Below are 17,212 nucleotides of genomic sequence, written 5' to 3' on the forward strand. Positions count from 1 at the left end.
CATCACCATTGTGAGATCCCACTTAGTCTGTTGTGTCCAGTGCTAGGTATCACATATTAGGAAGGACATTAATAGGTTACAACATATCCATAAAATGTGAACAGGATGGTAAATTAAGGAAAAACCTTGTTGTTTGTGGAATGATTAAATGAGCCTAGACGAGGAAAAACTTAGAAGAGGCATGATACCTCTTTTCAGATTTTTGAAGTCTGGATGTGGAAGAGAGAATAAACTTGTTTTGATTGTTCTGAGGCCCAAACAAAGACTGCTTGGTAGAAAGCACTAAACAGAAGATTTTTCTCTATATGAGAAAAAAGAATTCCTTTCAATTAGAGTTGTACAGACATGGAATGAGCTGCCTTACAAAACAACAATTTCCTTGTCTCAGGTAGTCTTCAAACAGAGCTTGTATGGTCACTTAGCAAGAATGCTTTAAGGGATTCATGTTTTGGGTATCTACTGGAGTACATAGCCTTTGTTTGAGCTCTCTTCCAACCCCTGAGCATCTGTGAGAGTTTTTGGCCTTATCCAAATCTTGATTCAGATAATGAGAAAAAAAAAAACCCTGCAGAATAGTTTGATAGCTATTTTTCTGAGAATTCGGGAAAGCTAATACACATTCCCCAAAACCAGTGGACTACCTCCTAGTAAAATGTGTGCTTTATTGAACCGCCACAGAGTTCTTTCAAAATTGAATATCCTTCATGCAGCATTTGCTGCATCATATGGTCTGACAGCCTAACAGAAAATGAAATTTGCAACATAAATCTGTTCTCAATGGTTTATAATTATAAGTAAAACATTTTTATTGTTGGTTGTCTTTTTTATTTTGCTTATGTTTTTAATTAGTCATGTAGTATATTAGGCATTTACCTTCTTCCTACATGTATAATGATATGTTTAAGCAAACTAGAGGGAGGGAGGTGAAGCATAGTTATAGTTTTGAAGTTTTTGGGGGGAAGGAGTGTTTCTAGATTTGTGATTTCATTAGTGTAGGGCAATTGGGGTACAGATATTCTCTTTACCACTACAAACAACAACTGTTCTGAAATGTATAGTCTGAGAGTTTTTATGAGCACAAAGAGGTTAATTGATTTGTTCAACATCATACAGCCAGTATTCCCAGAACTGGGATTTCAATCCAGCTCTTCCTAACTCTGAAGCTAGCTCTCTCTGTCTCTCTGTCTCTCTCTCTCTCTCTGTCTCTCTGTCTCTCTCTTTGTCTCTCTCTCTCTGTCTCTGTCTCTGTCTCTCTCTCTCTGTCTCTCTGTCTCTCTCTCTCTGTCTCTTTCTCCCCCCTCCTTCTCCCTCTCATTTTCTGTCTCCCTCTCTCCCTCTCTCTCTTGATAACTTTTGTAACAGATATTTAATTAATATTGATGTATTATACTTACTATGGAAAAAAATTCATTATGTAATAGCTTAAGTGTTTCTATAGTATGAATTCAACTAATTGTCTTTATATAAATGATTCCCAAATCTATGTATACAGCAATCATCTCTCTCCTGAGTTCCAGTCATTTGTCTCCAGCTAGTCATCTGATAAATATATCAAATTGAAAATGCCCCCAAAGCAAACATAGCCCTCTTTCATAACTTCCCATTTTTTTGTCAAGGGCACCACCATTTTTTCAGTCATTGAGGACTGTAATGAGGAGTCATCCTCAACAGTTCACTCTCATTCAGCACCACTCTCCCCCCAATATTCCACCAGTTGCCAAGTCTTGTAATTTCTACCTCCATAACATTTCTTTATCCCCTTCTTTCCACTCACACAGCCATCACCAAAAGGCAAGCAATCATCACCTTTGGCCTAGACCATCACAATAGACTCTTAGTAAGGTTCTCTTTTCATCCTCTCTAACTTTTTCATTTTTTTAAAATAGAGGATGATATTTAAAAATGGCTTGTAACCATATTCATTATATTTCTAGTTCAATATAATGTTGCTGTTGCTGTTGTTTTTCAATCATGTCTAATTCTTTGTGACCCCATGGACAATATTGTCCATGGGATTTTCTTGGCAATGATATGGGAGTGATTTGCCATTTCCTTCTCCAGTGAATTAAAGGCAAACAGAGATTAAGTGACTTGCCCAGGGTCACATAACTAGTAAGTATCTGAGGCCTGATTTGAACTCAGGTCTCCATGACTCCAAGATCACAAAGCCACTTAGCAGTTCAATATAATACGATTCTACAAACATTAATTTCCTTCCTTGATTTCCCTCGGTGAAATCAGAATTATTTAAAAATATTTAAGATATATTTATTTAATATTTTATTTTTTCCATAATTGCATATAAAAACAATTTTTGACATTCATTTGTTTTTAATTTTGAGTTCTTAATTCTCTCCCTCCTGGCCCTCCACTCCTCCCTCATAGGAAGGCAAGCAATATGATATAGGTTATATATTTGCAGTCATGAAAAACACATGTCTATATGAGTCATGTTGTGAAAGAAAACACAGACAAAAAAAAAAGAAAAATCAAGTTTTAAAAAGTATACTTCAATCTGCATTCAGACTCCATCAGTTCTTTTTCTGGAAATGGATAGTATTTTTCTTACAAAGTCCCTCAGAATTTTCTTTGATCATTGTATTGCTGAGAATAGCTAAGTCATTCACAGTTGATCATCATACATTGCTGTTAATATATACATTGTTCTCCTGGTTCTGCTCATTTCACTTTGCGTCAGTTTGTATGTCTTTCCAGGTTTTTCTGAAAGCATCCTGCTCATCATTTTTTAAAGTTTATTGAAGTTACTGTTTTTGAAATTTAGTTTCACATTTTACCTTGTATCAGATTCTTTTTTTGTGAGATAGTTGGGGTTAAATGACTTGCCCAGAGTCACACAGCTAGTAAATGTTATATGTCTGAGGCCAGACTTGAACTCAGGTCTTCCTGAGTTGGTGCTCTATCCACTGCACTACCTAGCTGCCCCCATCATTTCTAATAGTACAATAGTCTTCTATCACAATCAATGCCACAACTTGTTCAGCCTTTCCCAATTTATGGGCATCCCCTCAATTTCCCCCTCTAAAAGAGTCACTATAAATATTTTTTAATATAAAGGCCCTTTTCCTTTTTGGTATTTTTTTAACTCTTTGGGACACAGACCTGGTAGCACTATTGCTGGGTCAAAGTATATAAAAGGTTTATGGACCTTGTTAAAAATTGCTCTCCAGAATAGTTGAATCAGTTCACAACTGTACCAAGAGGCATTGGTGTCCCAATTCTCCCATATCTCTTCCAATATTTGTCATTTTCTTTTTCTATCATATTAGATGATCTGATTTGTGTGGGGTGGTACCTCAGAGTTGTTTTAATTCGCATTTTTCTAATAAATGGTGGTTTAGAGCATTTTTTCATATACTTATAGATAGCTTTGATTGCTTCATCTGAAAACTCTTTGATATCGTTTGGTCATTTATTAATTGGGGAATGGCTCTTATTTGCATAAATTTGACTCACTTCTCTATATAGGTGAGAAATGAGCTCTTTATCAGAGAAACTTGCTGTCAATTTTTTTCATAATTATGATTACTAATTGTATATACATACATCTATAAATTCATTTATATATATATATACATATATATGTATACCAACTGTATATTTCCCTCCATCCTATTTTGCCCCTGTTTATCCTATTCTTTCTCTCTCCTTTCACCCTATTCATCTTCAAAAGTGGTTTGCTTCTGACTATCAACTCCCTTATGCCCCCCCTTCTCTTATCCTTTCCCCTCCTACTTTCCTATAAGGTAAGAAAGATTTCTTTATCCAACTTAGTGTGTTATTCCCTCTTTGAGCCAGTTCCAATGGGATTTAAGGTTTGAAACCCCTCCACCTTCCCCTATCTTCCCCTCCATTGCAAAAGCTCTTTTGTACCTCTTTTATGTGAGATAATTTACCCTGTTCTATATCTCCCTTTTCCCTTCTTCCAGCGCATTCCTCTTTCTCACCCTTTAGTTTTATTTTTTAGATATCATCCCATCATATTCAACTCACACCTATGCCCTCTGTCTATGTACACTCCTTCTATCTATTGGCTTCCTTTAAGTCCTAATTAAAATTCCATCTTTTACAGGAACCTTTCCCTAACCCCTTTTAATTTTGGTGCCTTCCCTCTTTTGATTATCTTCTTTATTATTATTTATTATTATTTATATATTATTATTTATTATTCTTTAGATAGCTTGTTTGTTCATGCTTCTTGTCTCTCCCATTAGATTATAAATTCCTTGAGTGCATGGATGGTCTTTTGCCTCAAGCACTTAGTAGTGTTTCTCACATGGTATATACTTAATAAATGTTAATTGAAAAAAAAAGAATACTTGAAAGTCCTCCATTTCATTGAATATTAATTTTCCCCTGAAGGATTATACTCAATTTTGCTGGGTAGGTGATCCTAGCTCCTTTGCCCTCTGGAATATCATATCCCAAGCTCTCTGGTCCTTTAATGTAGAAGCTACTAAATCTTGTGTTATCCTGATTGTGAATCCATGTTACTTGAATTGTTTCTTTCTGGCTGATTGCAGTATTTTCTCTTTGACCTGGGACTCTGTAATTTGGCTATAATATTCCTGGGAGTTTTCATTTTGGGGTCTTTTTCAGGAGGTGATTTCTATTTTACCTGACCCTTTAGTTCCAGAATATCATGACAGTTTTCCTTGAAAATTTCTTGAAATATGATATGTAGGCACTTTTTTTTTATCCTGGCTTCTAAGTATTCCAATAATCCTTGAATTGTCTTTGCTTAATCTATTTTCTAAGTCACTTGTTTTTCCAATGAGGTATTTCACATTTTCTTTTATATCTTCATTTTTAAGATTTTATTGCTTCTTGATGCTTCCACTTGCCCAATTATAATTTTTAAGAATTATATAAGGAATTATTTTCTTAATTGAGCTTTTGTATCTCCTTTTTCATTTGAACAATTCTGTTTTTAAGGAATTCTCTTCAGTGAATTTTTACATATTTTTCCATTTGGCCAATTCTGATCTTTTAAGGGTTGCTTCTCTTCAGTGGATTTTTGTGCCTCTTTTATCCTTTGGCCTATTCTGTCTTTTTAAGATGTTATTTTCTTCATTTTTTTGTGTGTGCCTCCTTTACCAAGCTACTTATTTTTTTGATGATTTTCTTGCATGGGTCTCATGTCTTTTTCCAATTTTTCCTCTACCTCTCTTACATAACTTGAAAATTCTTTTTTAGCTCTTCCAGGAATATTTCTGGGAGCCTGAGACCAATTAAGATTTTTCTTGGCTTTGGCTGTAGCAATTTTTCTTCTTGTCTGCTTCTGACTTTGCATTTTGATTTTCCCTTCCACCACAGTAATTTTCTAAGGTGAAGTTCTTTTTTTTTTTTTATTCTTTGCTCATTTTCCAAGCCCATTTCTTGGCCTTTATGTTAAAGTTGAGCTGTGCTCTTGCTGTGGAGGGGTACTATCCCTAGGTTTAGAGTTTTTTGTGCAGCTGTTTCCAGAGCTAGATGTGGGGGTCTACAAGTTTTGAGTTCTCCCAAGGTGGTATGCTTCTAGAATTAAATACAAACTGCTCACCATTTAAAGAACTCCTCTTTCTACCAGCTTTGCTCTGCTAAACTTTAGACAAACTGCCCTATTTGCTATTCCTTATATACAACAGTCAACCACTATGCCTTTCTACAAATTGTGTCTCGTTTCTGGTATGTTCTCCCTGCCGATTCCCATCTCTTGAAACTCTATGCTTCCTTCAGGGTTCAGTGCAAGTGCCACCTCCTATAAGAAACCTTTCCTGACACCCCTATTTGTTTATACTCCATGTCTTAACATTTTCTGTTTTTTGCATCTGTGCATTTGATGTTTGTAACTGATGGAGTATAAATTCCTTGATAACAGGGATTATTCATGTCTTTAGTCCCTGAAACTGAGACAGTATTTGGCACACAATAGGTGCTTGATAAATGATTACTGACCTGACTTTAATTTACTTGAATTATATAGCTACTTCCTAATTAAATCACAGTATGTGAAATATAACCAGGTATTTCTGTGTGAGTTATTTAAACATAAACATAAAACTGTAAACTACCAATATTATGACACACCCTACAAAGTTAGCAAATTCCTCATTTATGCAACACTGGTGTCTTGGTTTCTAGCCCTTGTAATTCTGCAAATATTAATTAACTATTGAATCTAGGAGTGATAATAGCAAAGAGATTATTGTCTCTAGCAATGTTGATACTATAGTCACAAGAAAAATTTTACTGCAATTTCTGGGATCTTACTTGTTCCCTTTCATCAAATTTCTAAATAGTTATTTCTTTATCATCCAGTGAGATGAAATGAATAACCCAGAAATGTTAATGCTTGTTAAGCCAATTCCTCCATGTGTTTTGGGCATGTAAGGACAGATGAATGAAGTTCATAATAGTAAATATATCAAAATTAAAATTCAGTGGAAGATTGTAACTATTCAAGTCAACTCTCAAGAAATTTCAATGAAATCTATTTCAAAAAAGTTACAGTAATTTTTAGAATCATGGGATATTAGTTCCTTATACAACAAAGAGAAGTGCTGTTTTGCAACATCATAAACTTATTTGTACTTAATTTGAACTTATTGAATTATCATGGAAAATTTGGGATTTCATTCCTGTGGGTTGTCCTTTCACCAGTAGAGATATCTGTCTTTAGCAGATGGCTTAATAAATCACAGTGATAAAAAAAATATAAAAAACCCATCACCTGGTGAACAACCTTAAGGTGAGGAACCTCTCTTTACAGAGCTTTACTAGCAGATTTTCTCTTCCATGATAGAATCTGCAAGAACTTGTAGTTTTCTGACATAGCACAATATAGAGAAACCAGGGTCACTTTCATATCATAAAGCATCATAAGAATAGGGCCTCTCAGAATATGGGTGGATTAATTTCATTTCTTTAAAGAAAAAAGAAGATTACACATTGTGTTCTTCTGTACAGGTAACTGAATTATCTCTTTGCCCTTATTTTGGTCTATATCAAACTAAAACTAACTTGAACCAGCAAACACAAACCTGGAACAGCATTTAAAAACAATATTAACTGTTAGAATTATGTTAATTTAGAGTCCTTTTGAAGTAGCTATTGTCAAGTTTAATAATTCTTTGTTTGAACTAAAGTATCCTTACTTAATAATATAATTTCTGTTTCACAGCAAGAGGTCTCCTTAAATTTCACAAGTATGTGTGAATTGAATTTTCTTTCATTTCCCATCATGACTATTGGGATCTAATGAAAAATATAATGGCAATTTTCTGGTAGAACATGTCTTGCCATCTATTCCCCCAAAAATGTGTGAAGATACTTTATTAAAGAGCTTTACTAAAAACAAAACAAAGTAAACAGGGAAACTATATCTATAATATGCCACCTATCTCCTAGTTTAATCCAGTCCAAAAATAAAAAAGAAAGAAAGAAAATACGAGTAGTGCCCGGTTCTTTGTAATCATTACTTCTTTTCCTGGATATTAACTAACCATGTCTTTAATAAATAATTCTAAAATGGTACCAAGAGTTGAAGTGATGCTCACAGGCCTACAAAATTTTTCAGGTGCTATTCTCTATCTTCCTTCCCTCCTCTTTTTTTTTTTTTTTTTTTAAAGAGGAACAACATTTGCCCTTCTCTAGTCTTGTGAAACTTCTCCCATTCTTTGTGGTCTTTCAATTACTGACAATACTTCAGCAATCACACCTTTAGCTCCTGTAAATTTTATCTTGGCCATGTTGAATTCATCAAGGGCAGTTTGGTGCAACCTCTTTATTTATGTTGGTTAACAATTATTAGCAATTTATGTTTTGTTCTTTCCAATTCTAAGGTAATTTTCTTTGACAGAGAAAAGAGAAGCAAAGTAAGAAACACTTTTGACTTCTTTCTCTTGCCATTTGTCATCATTCCTTCAATCCTTAGTAATCTTCCATATAGATAAAACAAAATAACAATATTTTATTTTATTCTTAGATTTCCTCAGCAGTCTCTGTTTATTCTGAGATTTAGTATTCCTGACACTATTCTTACAGGACTATGCCCCTGATTTATTCCTCCACTGTTATCTGCCCTGCCTTCCATCTTCTCCCTTGCTGTTTATTCCCTGCATCATGCACTTTTTAAGGTTCCAAAGAAAATGACACCATTGTGGTGGATTTCTTCAGGTGAATAAATTGCTTGAAAGTGGTCATTCTTTGTAAAATTTTCATGTGGATGATGGCCAGGCTGTGCAGCAACACTGGGAGAGACCAGGGTCTCTGGAGTACAATGAGAAAGCAGAGATGGCATGGTAGCCATTGATCTGGAGGCAGAAACTCTCTAGGGGATTCATTGAAGAGCCCACTGTGAGAAAGCAGAAAGTCAGTTCCTGACCTCACAACCTCTGGAGACCAGCCTGCTAATTTACTGGGCCATAGATTTCACTTGTCATCTCCCAGGAAGAGAACATTATACCAGAGATCAAGGCCAATGGTTGTCACTGGCCAGAGGATAAAAGGATGAGAATGGAAGGGGAGATACAGTGTTGAATTGGAGTGTATTAAATCAGCTTCCTTTTTCTCCCAACCCCCCAAGCACCATTTAGCATTAAGAACTTTGAGGTACTCTTGTCTCAGCAGTGTCAGCAGGAAGAGAAGCGTGGAAGTTGGAAAGGAGAGAAATTGTGATGAACACAAAATATTATAGCTTGTTGAAGTTATGGTATGGGTTTATGATGCTCTACCTTTCACTTTTGATTTTGCTCCATAAATATATCCTATTCTATATATAAGTAAGTGACTCATTAGGGTCATAGGAAATTGGAAAAGAAATTCTGATCCTGTGAGATGGAGATGAACATAAACCAAGTGAATTATGATTGGGGCTGGGGGAGCCTTAAATCATACCCTTAGATTCTATAAAAGCCCTGGGAGGCACTTTGTTACAATTCCAGAGAGGGAAAAGACACTTTACAAATATACAGGATGACTGAAGAATACTGGGGACTTAAAGGTTTCTACAGTACAAAGTTTGTATCCAATTCAAATTGGGAGCTCAAGACTTGGACCACCATCTGGTGGCTTACCCAGATATAGCAACCCATTTTACGATTGTAGTACACCTCTTAGTGAAAATGTAAAGAAAATACTCTTGTGAGTGGGACATATTACACTTTACATGTTCACAGACATTTGCAGCTATGAAAAGCAAACAAACAAAATACACACACACACACACACACACCTACACACACCTTACTGGCTCTTTTATTAGATTATGTCTCCTTTAATTTTTTTTTTTGTTTTTTCAACTACTATACTTCTTCATTACAATGATATTCAGCTTCGTGGAGAGTTTTCTCCTTCATCTTTTTTTTTCTTTTTAATTTGGTTGGATTTGTAAGATAGCAGCCAAATACATGCTTACCAGCTTTCATGAGGTACACTCCATCCCTGGCCAGGAGTCTGTTATTTCTTTTTTAAGCCTTGGTTAAGAAATTCAAATTTTATTCTCAGGCACCATCTTCTTAAGGCAGGAGATCTTGCCTAAACAAATAAGTGCTTGTCTTTTATTATAGAGCAATAAACAGGACCCAACTAGTGAATTTACAGATCAATTCTCTGATTAGCCCAGAATTGATCTTTAATTGTAACATGAATCCTTGACATAAATATAATCTGTAACTGTTAAAAAAATCTATATCTGAATATAAAATTTTCTGTAGTGAAATTTAGCATGGTTAGTCTTTTTTTCACTTTTCTAGATATCTGCTGATTTACTGGAAATCCTACTTATCTTATCTTTTTGGTGGAAGAAATGTGTTTTTTTTTATTTCCTAATGAGTTAGCCTCCCTGAAGATAATCCATAAATTCAGGAGTTTGCAAATGTTTTAAATGTAGTGAACCATTTTATGTAAAACACTTTTTTTTTAACTCTCAGTTCTAAGTGTTTCAGTTGCCAAAGGTAATGTTGAAACCTATTTTTTGTTGAGGGGAGGCTGTGAATAAGGAGATGGGGTCAGCCTTATTTACAATTCATTATGCTGCTTGGTGGCATAGTGGACAGAAGGCTGGGCTTAGAGTCAGGAAGACAAATCCAGTCTCAGACAGTAGCTATGTAACCTTGGGTAAGTCACTAAACCCGGTTTGCCTCAGTTTCCTCATCTGTAGAATAAAAAGGAAATGGCAAGCCGTTTCAGTGTCTTTGCCAAGTAAACTCCAAATGGGGTCACAAAGAGTTGGATATGACTGAAATGACTTAACAACTACAAATGCTTCCTAAGACACACAATATAAAAAGTACTGATAATACTCTTTTAAATGATACAAATTATATCACTTCTAGATCTTAATAGATGGTTTAATGACTGGTGACCATCCCCTGAATGCCAAAAACATATACTCTGTCATCTTGTGGTTAGCCTTCTACTGATGAGTCTTTTTGAGTCCTCAAATTAAAGATACAAAAACTATATCCAGACTAATACCTGAAAGCTTTTTGGCAGTAGGACCTGCCAGAGCCTGTGTTCCTGGCTTAGTTCCTAGCCCAGTGTCCTATCTGTATCACACCATTAGAATAGGAAAATATTTATCCAAAGCTATATTTTACTAAATACTTTGGGAGAATTAATCTAATTATTGGACTCATATATACATTAGATAGTCTTCCTAACAAAGGTAGGGGGGAAATGCTATTTAAATCTTTGAAAAATAATTAGCTGTGTTACCTTGAGCAAGTTATTTTCTGTTCCTTAGAATCTTCCTTTATTAAATAAGTGAGTAGGACGAAGGTCCCTTCCTGTTCTAATGTTTTATGATTCTGTGATATGGCCAATAACAAAATGTAATTCATTGTTCAGACCCAAGGATGAATTAGCCTTCTTGGATTTATTTTAAGATATGTTTCATTAACACTGCAAGCGGAAATATGCATTTTTAGATACAAAAATAACATTGAGCCAATCCCCTGGTTATTCAAGCTATTATTGTCATCATCTGGTTGTTAGGCAGGATATTGGGTAAGTTGTGATTAATTCTTTCAGGATGTTAAGTATCAAATGTAGAATTTGGTGGAATGTGACTTTTTCCTATACTTAGACAATTTAGAGACTCATCCTCTTATTTTCACTTTTCTTCATATCTATCAAAGTTATTTTGTTCAATGTTAGGATGAAAATATAAGAAGGATTGAATTTTTAGACATCAAGAGATTAATTTTCTAAGAGACAGGTCTCTGCCAAAGAGAAAATATAAAAGTCAGTAAATGGGAAAGTTAGATGACCCTGATTATTTGCTTTTCCTTCCTGCCATATTCTAGGATAGTCATTGCAAAACATGACTGAAAATACCCTTTGAGTCAGAAAAGATAAATTATTTTGTCTTTGGAAACTTGGGGCTATTTGTTTCCAGTCACAGACATTGACCAGATTGGTAAGGATCTAGATCATCTGCCCTAAGATGCAACTCAAAAATTCAGGGGAGATTTATGGCCTCCTTAGTCAGTTCCATCTGAAGAGGATGAAGGCTTAAAAAGGAGTTATCTGGAGGCATAGACTGATTAGAGCCCATGACTAGGAATAGTGACATTACTTGAAGGTTAATACTAAGGACAAAGCCATCAATTGAGAAGAAATACAAGAGAAGATTAAATAGGCAGGATGTTATAGTATTATAGTGCCATCTAATGTGAGCTCTTTCTCCTAACCTCCAAGGCTTTCTTTCAGGATCTTTCAGGTCTCAGATATGGAAATCTTCTGCTTGTTAGGGCTATACTCCTCCTGGATAGAGGACAACCACCATCCCTTCTTATCTTTTCTGACACCTTTGGCCATTTAGCTCCCTACATCATCAGTCTCTCCTTTTCAAATGCCTGGGAGTGTCTGAGAACTATGCCTCATAGATATTTCTGTGACTCGTTGCAACTCATTGGAGAAAGTAGTGTCCTGAGCCACAGGGTAGATACAGGCCTGACTGTCACACAAGAAACTTCGATGGCTGCCCATTACATCGTTATCGTTGTTGTTCAGTCATTTCAGTTGTGTACAATTCTTCATGATCCCATCTGGGATTTTCCTGGCAAAGATACTAGAGTGGTTGACCATTTCCTTCCCCAGGTCATTTTGCAGATGAGGAAACTGAGGCAGACAGGGTTAAGTGACTTGCCCAGGGTCACACAACTGTAAGTGTCTAAGGCCATATTTGAACTCAGGAAGATGAGTCTTTGTGACTTCAGGCCTGGCACATTATCAACTACCCCTATTGCATCTAGGATAAAATACAAATTTCTTGCTTGGCATTTAATATGGTTAAGATATGACTCCAATCTGTCTTTCTAGCTTGATTTCCCATTTCTTCCCCTTCATGTACTTTAGATTATATGTATTCCAAAGTGCCCTATTTACTGTTTCTCATAACTAACATTTCATAGCTTTCTCCCATGCTTTCATACAGGCCATCCCCAATGCTTGGGATGCTTTCTCTCCTCCTTTTTGCCTCTTGGAATCCCAAATTTCATTCAATGATTAACTCAAGTACCATCTGTTACATGAAGCCTTTCCTTATTCCTACCAATTATTAATGCTTTCCTGCCAATTTACTTTGTCTATATTTCCTATTTACTTATCTGTAAAAGTGTTATTTCTTTGACATGGGATTAATTGTTTTGGAAGGAAATTTAGATATATCCTTCCAGTATTCATAGGAACTGGAAGGTCATCTCATTTAACCATCCACTCAATGCTTCAATCCTCCATTTTGTGTTCTCTAAAATCTCTGTTTAAATATTTCCAGTGAATAGGAACTTCCTGAATGTATAGCCACACACACACACACACATGCACACTCACACATACACATGCACACACATACACATATATACATTTTTATGTGTATGTGTATATATACACATAAACATAACTATATGTATATGCGTATGTATATATATACATATGCATACATATACACATACACCTATATACATAAATATATACATAACACACATATATCTACATATTTTTTATACATATACACACACATAGCTGTGAATTGCAGAAAGTTCTGTTTTATATTAAGTCAAAGTATGCCTCCCTAAAGTCACTGGTTCCAGTTCTACTCTCTGGAAATAATTCTTCCAACTTTTCTTTCTTCTTATAACATGGCTGATATTCTCTATCATCCTAACTCCTAACTTGTAACAACATTCCATGTCCTTATTGATTTCCTTAAAGTGTATATCATACTAGTTATCAGTTGCCCAACTGAAAGAGTAGGGATGAATCAATCTAAATCCATCAGCACTCTTAGAAAACAACCCTCAAAACTCATTTGGGTCAGACATATTTTCTGAACATGTTTTCAGTAGTCATAGATTACAAAAACAGCATAGACCTATTAATCTAGGGATCGTTTCTAAACTTCATTGGGGTGCATATTGCACCTATAATAAATGCTGTGTTGGACCTAGTTACCAAGAGAGAATTGACTGATTTTATTTTTACAAGAGAGGTTAACCATATAAGCAATATGATAAATTGGATAACCACCCTTCTGAATTATATGGAATTACCCAATTTCTCCAACTAAGAGATTTCCTTTCCAGTTGGATGTAGACTTCGAATAACTCATTTTTTAACATATAGCCATTCAACCCTTTCTGAATCTATTGTATTCTAAGCTTCTTGGGGACAAGACCATTTCATTTTTTATCTTGGTATTCTGAATACCTAGCACAATCAATTCCATGCAAAGTAGCTACTTAGTACATTTGTTGAACTGAATTGAATTGAGTCACTTCTTTCCTTTAAAACAGGGCTGGAAATCTGGTTGCACCAGTGTTCCTTAACTGTTTTTGTTTATAATATAAATTTCCACTTTTCAGCAGACAATAAGCAATTAAAAATTAATCTTCAATGTCAGTTTTCTGTGGATACCTATATTATTTTGAACTAGAAAATAATAACAATCATCTTAGATGGAAATGAACTACTTTTATTTGTTATATCCAATTTTATTTGTTTCACAAAGCCTCAATTGTATATAAAACTACTTTACTGGTAGGCATGGTTTGTTTTTTTGCTATCATTCTGTGTTAACCTTAGCTGTGGCCTTACCTAAATATCTAGTTTCATACATGCTATTATAATCCCTTTGTCCTTCGTTAGTAACTCCACCATCTGCCTGAATGTGCTCTTTTTTCTACTTACCATTCTTTTCATAGTCATCCAAACAAATAAGTCTTTTTTCTCAAGTTATTTTACTTAGAGATCAGCTGGGAGTTAGTTTCCTGATCAATTTATTAAAAAACAAAACCTAAAGTAAATTGGAACAGTGAAAAACATCAGCTATATTCAAGTTAAGGAATTTGAGGTTCTTTTTTTATTTCCTAAGCAAGCCCTAAGACTTGTTGGCACCTGGAAATTTTGTTTTGTCGATACAGTCAGTAATATGCTTAAATTCTATTCACCTGTTCATCTGTTAACTCTTTATGTTGAGAGGAAAGATTTGGGTCAGGATAATGCTGCCAGAAAATGTGAAATAACATTTGGCACTTGACTAGTTCATGCTTTGGTATTCAGTAAAGGCTTCACAAACCAAAGGTGGGCTTGGTGATATTGATTTGAGGATGCCCAAATGGATTCATCTGTCTAAAGTAGCACTTCAAATCAAAAACACAGTTTTTAGATGTATTTCATATATAACAAATTCTATTTATTTGTTCCATAGATACCAAGAATACATGCAAAATATGGCCTTTTGAACCAGAAGCATTTAGGCCTCCTTGGTAGCTTATTATTGTTTTACTTCACTTTCATGGTACACTTGTTTTAACATTTGAAAGTTTACCATCTCTAGATGGCTTTTCACCACCTCTTGATCACCCCTGAATTGTCTCTTTGTGAATGAAATACCTAGAATTTCAGTTCTTACATAACGGGAATAGCTTACTTTTTTTAAGTTTTGAGAACAAAAACCAATAAAGTACTATCTAAAACATAATCCTTTCTGGGAGAGCTTTTGTCTGTAAAAGATGGAAGGTAGGCAAAAGTTCTTTTTTCTAAGAAAAGTTTTTTTTCATCTAAAAAGGAAACACAACCTGTTTCTCTTTCTACCAACAGGTACAAGCATTTTCACTGTGTATGAGGCTGCCTCTCAAGAAGGCTGGGTCTTCCTTATGTACCGAGCAATTGACAGCTTTCCAAGATGGCGTTCTTACTTCTATTTCATCACCCTAATATTCTTTCTTGCCTGGCTTGTTAAGGTATTGTATAATTTGTTGAGATAAACCTATCAGACATACACATGTTCTACTGAATTTCTACTAGGTTTCCTCCACCTCTGCTGAGTCTTATGTTAAGTCTGGTTTATTTATCTATTTTTTCCCCTTCAGAATGTATTTATTGCCGTCATTATTGAAACATTTGCAGAAATCAGGGTGCAGTTCCAACAGATGTGGGGATCCAGGAGCAGCACAACTTCAACAGCTACAACACAGGTAAAGCATTGGAAGCATTTTAATTAATTCCAAGAAAAATAATTTTGATAAATTTCAAACAAGAAATATGCAATAACTTAGTGTTAAAAAAAAAAAAAGGCCTGCAGATTCATCCATGTGAATAGCCTGTCAGCTGAGGCAGATTACAATCCTTCTGTGACTTAGTGAAAGGTATTCATTCATTGTTAGGTCAAATTATATAGGATTTGGAGGTCAGTCTCCTTGTCATGATCCTTTTCCAAGCTTAGTTGGGTGATAGGATCTTGGATAATAGTCAAAAAGTACATTGTCAGATGTGTGTTCACAACCTTTCCAGTTAATTAAAACTTTCTCTAACTTCTTAGGAAGGAAAATACATTCTAGTCTATAAATATGATAAAGAATTCCTCCTTTCCCCACTTCTACCCCCTCCTTTCTGTAGATAGCTTTTCACATGGTCTTCTTTAGGTTTACCAAAAGTGTCCATTTCCCTTAGATCTAATAATAATTACTCATGTTTATATGATACTATAAGTTTTGCTAAACACTTGGCATACATGATCTCATTTGATCTTCACAAAAACCGTTTGAGGTAGGAATTATTATTATTCCCATTTTGCAGATGAGTAAACAGACTCAGAAAAATTGAGTGATATGACTAGGTTAACACAGCTAGTAAATGACCCAAGGTGGGATTTAAGCCCATATTTTCCTGACTTTAAATCTAGAAACCTATCCATTATGCTTGATTGCCTCTTTGCTAAAAGCAACAGGAGCACAGATATTAAATGTGATGTATTTCTGGTTCAGGCTTTTTTTTTTCAAATGAACAAAAAGAAGACCTAGAAATTATGTCATCTCCTAGCATAAAGAGGAAGGAAATAGATAATATAGCTTTTTCCTTTTCTTATTTTTTTTAGCATATTTGTGTGTGTGTGTGTGTGTGTGTGTGTGTGTGTATGTGAGAGAGAGAGAGAGAGAGAAATTATGAAGATGTGAAAAATACAGGAGTAAAATGAGTAGTACTGCAAGGAACCATTATTTCTTATCTTGAATTATAAAATAAACTTCTTTAAGGGAATTAAGGATGACTTTTTTGTCAAAGATCCAAAGTACATTTTTTCTTTGAAATATTTCACATATCTTCCAAAATATTAACTACCAAACACTGCCTTAAATTACTAAAAGCAGACTTTTCCTGCTTATTGATTTAAGTATAATAGCATTCATGTGTAGAATTATTACTTTTACATGGAACTTTTAAAATTTATACATGGGCAAATAATATCGGAATTGAATTCAAGAAGGTAAATAACATATCTATCAACTTCAAAGTAAGAAGTTAAGACTGTATAATGTTTAGTGCTATACTAACCTGTCTCTGCTGTGAAGCTTGAAATGTGTTTCAGTTAGGCTTTAGAATTGCTATCGGGACTAGAGAAGATACACTCAAAGAGTTGTGTATATTTTTGCTGCATGTGCTAAGAAACAAATTGCAGTAATATTACAGTATGAACCTGCCCATAGATCTTACATTCAAATGTACCTAAAAAATTATTTAAAATGACTGCATACACAATTGTTTAATCAGCCATAATGTTATAAGGTAAATACTATAATTAGAAATTAACTGTTATTCAAAAGCATTTCTCAGTGTAGGTTTTTTATTTGGAATTATAACCTAGTATGCATTTGCTACAAAAAAAAATAAAAGATAAAGAAAGAAGCCAGAGCTGGGTCAAATAATTTTGTGG

General features: G+C 34.7%; 1 protein-coding gene across 2 annotated transcripts in view; it reads left to right on the top strand.

The window, feature by feature from the left end:
* NALCN (sodium leak channel, non-selective) overlaps positions 1–17,212 on the top strand; it is a 502,028-nt gene that overhangs the window by 181,964 nt on the left and 302,852 nt on the right. For both annotated transcript variants that reach the window (XM_027854084.1, XM_027854085.1), the window contains exons 7-8: positions 15,103–15,245; positions 15,375–15,479. In XM_027854084.1, coding sequence (XP_027709885.1) covers positions 15,103–15,245; positions 15,375–15,479 — 248 coding nt within the window. The remainder of the gene's footprint in view (positions 1–15,102; positions 15,246–15,374; positions 15,480–17,212) is intronic.

The sequence above is a fragment of the Vombatus ursinus genome, unplaced genomic scaffold (genome assembly GCF_900497805.2).
Source record: "Vombatus ursinus unplaced genomic scaffold, bare-nosed wombat genome assembly UNPS02010304.1, whole genome shotgun sequence".
NCBI lineage: Eukaryota > Metazoa > Chordata > Mammalia > Diprotodontia > Vombatidae > Vombatus > Vombatus ursinus.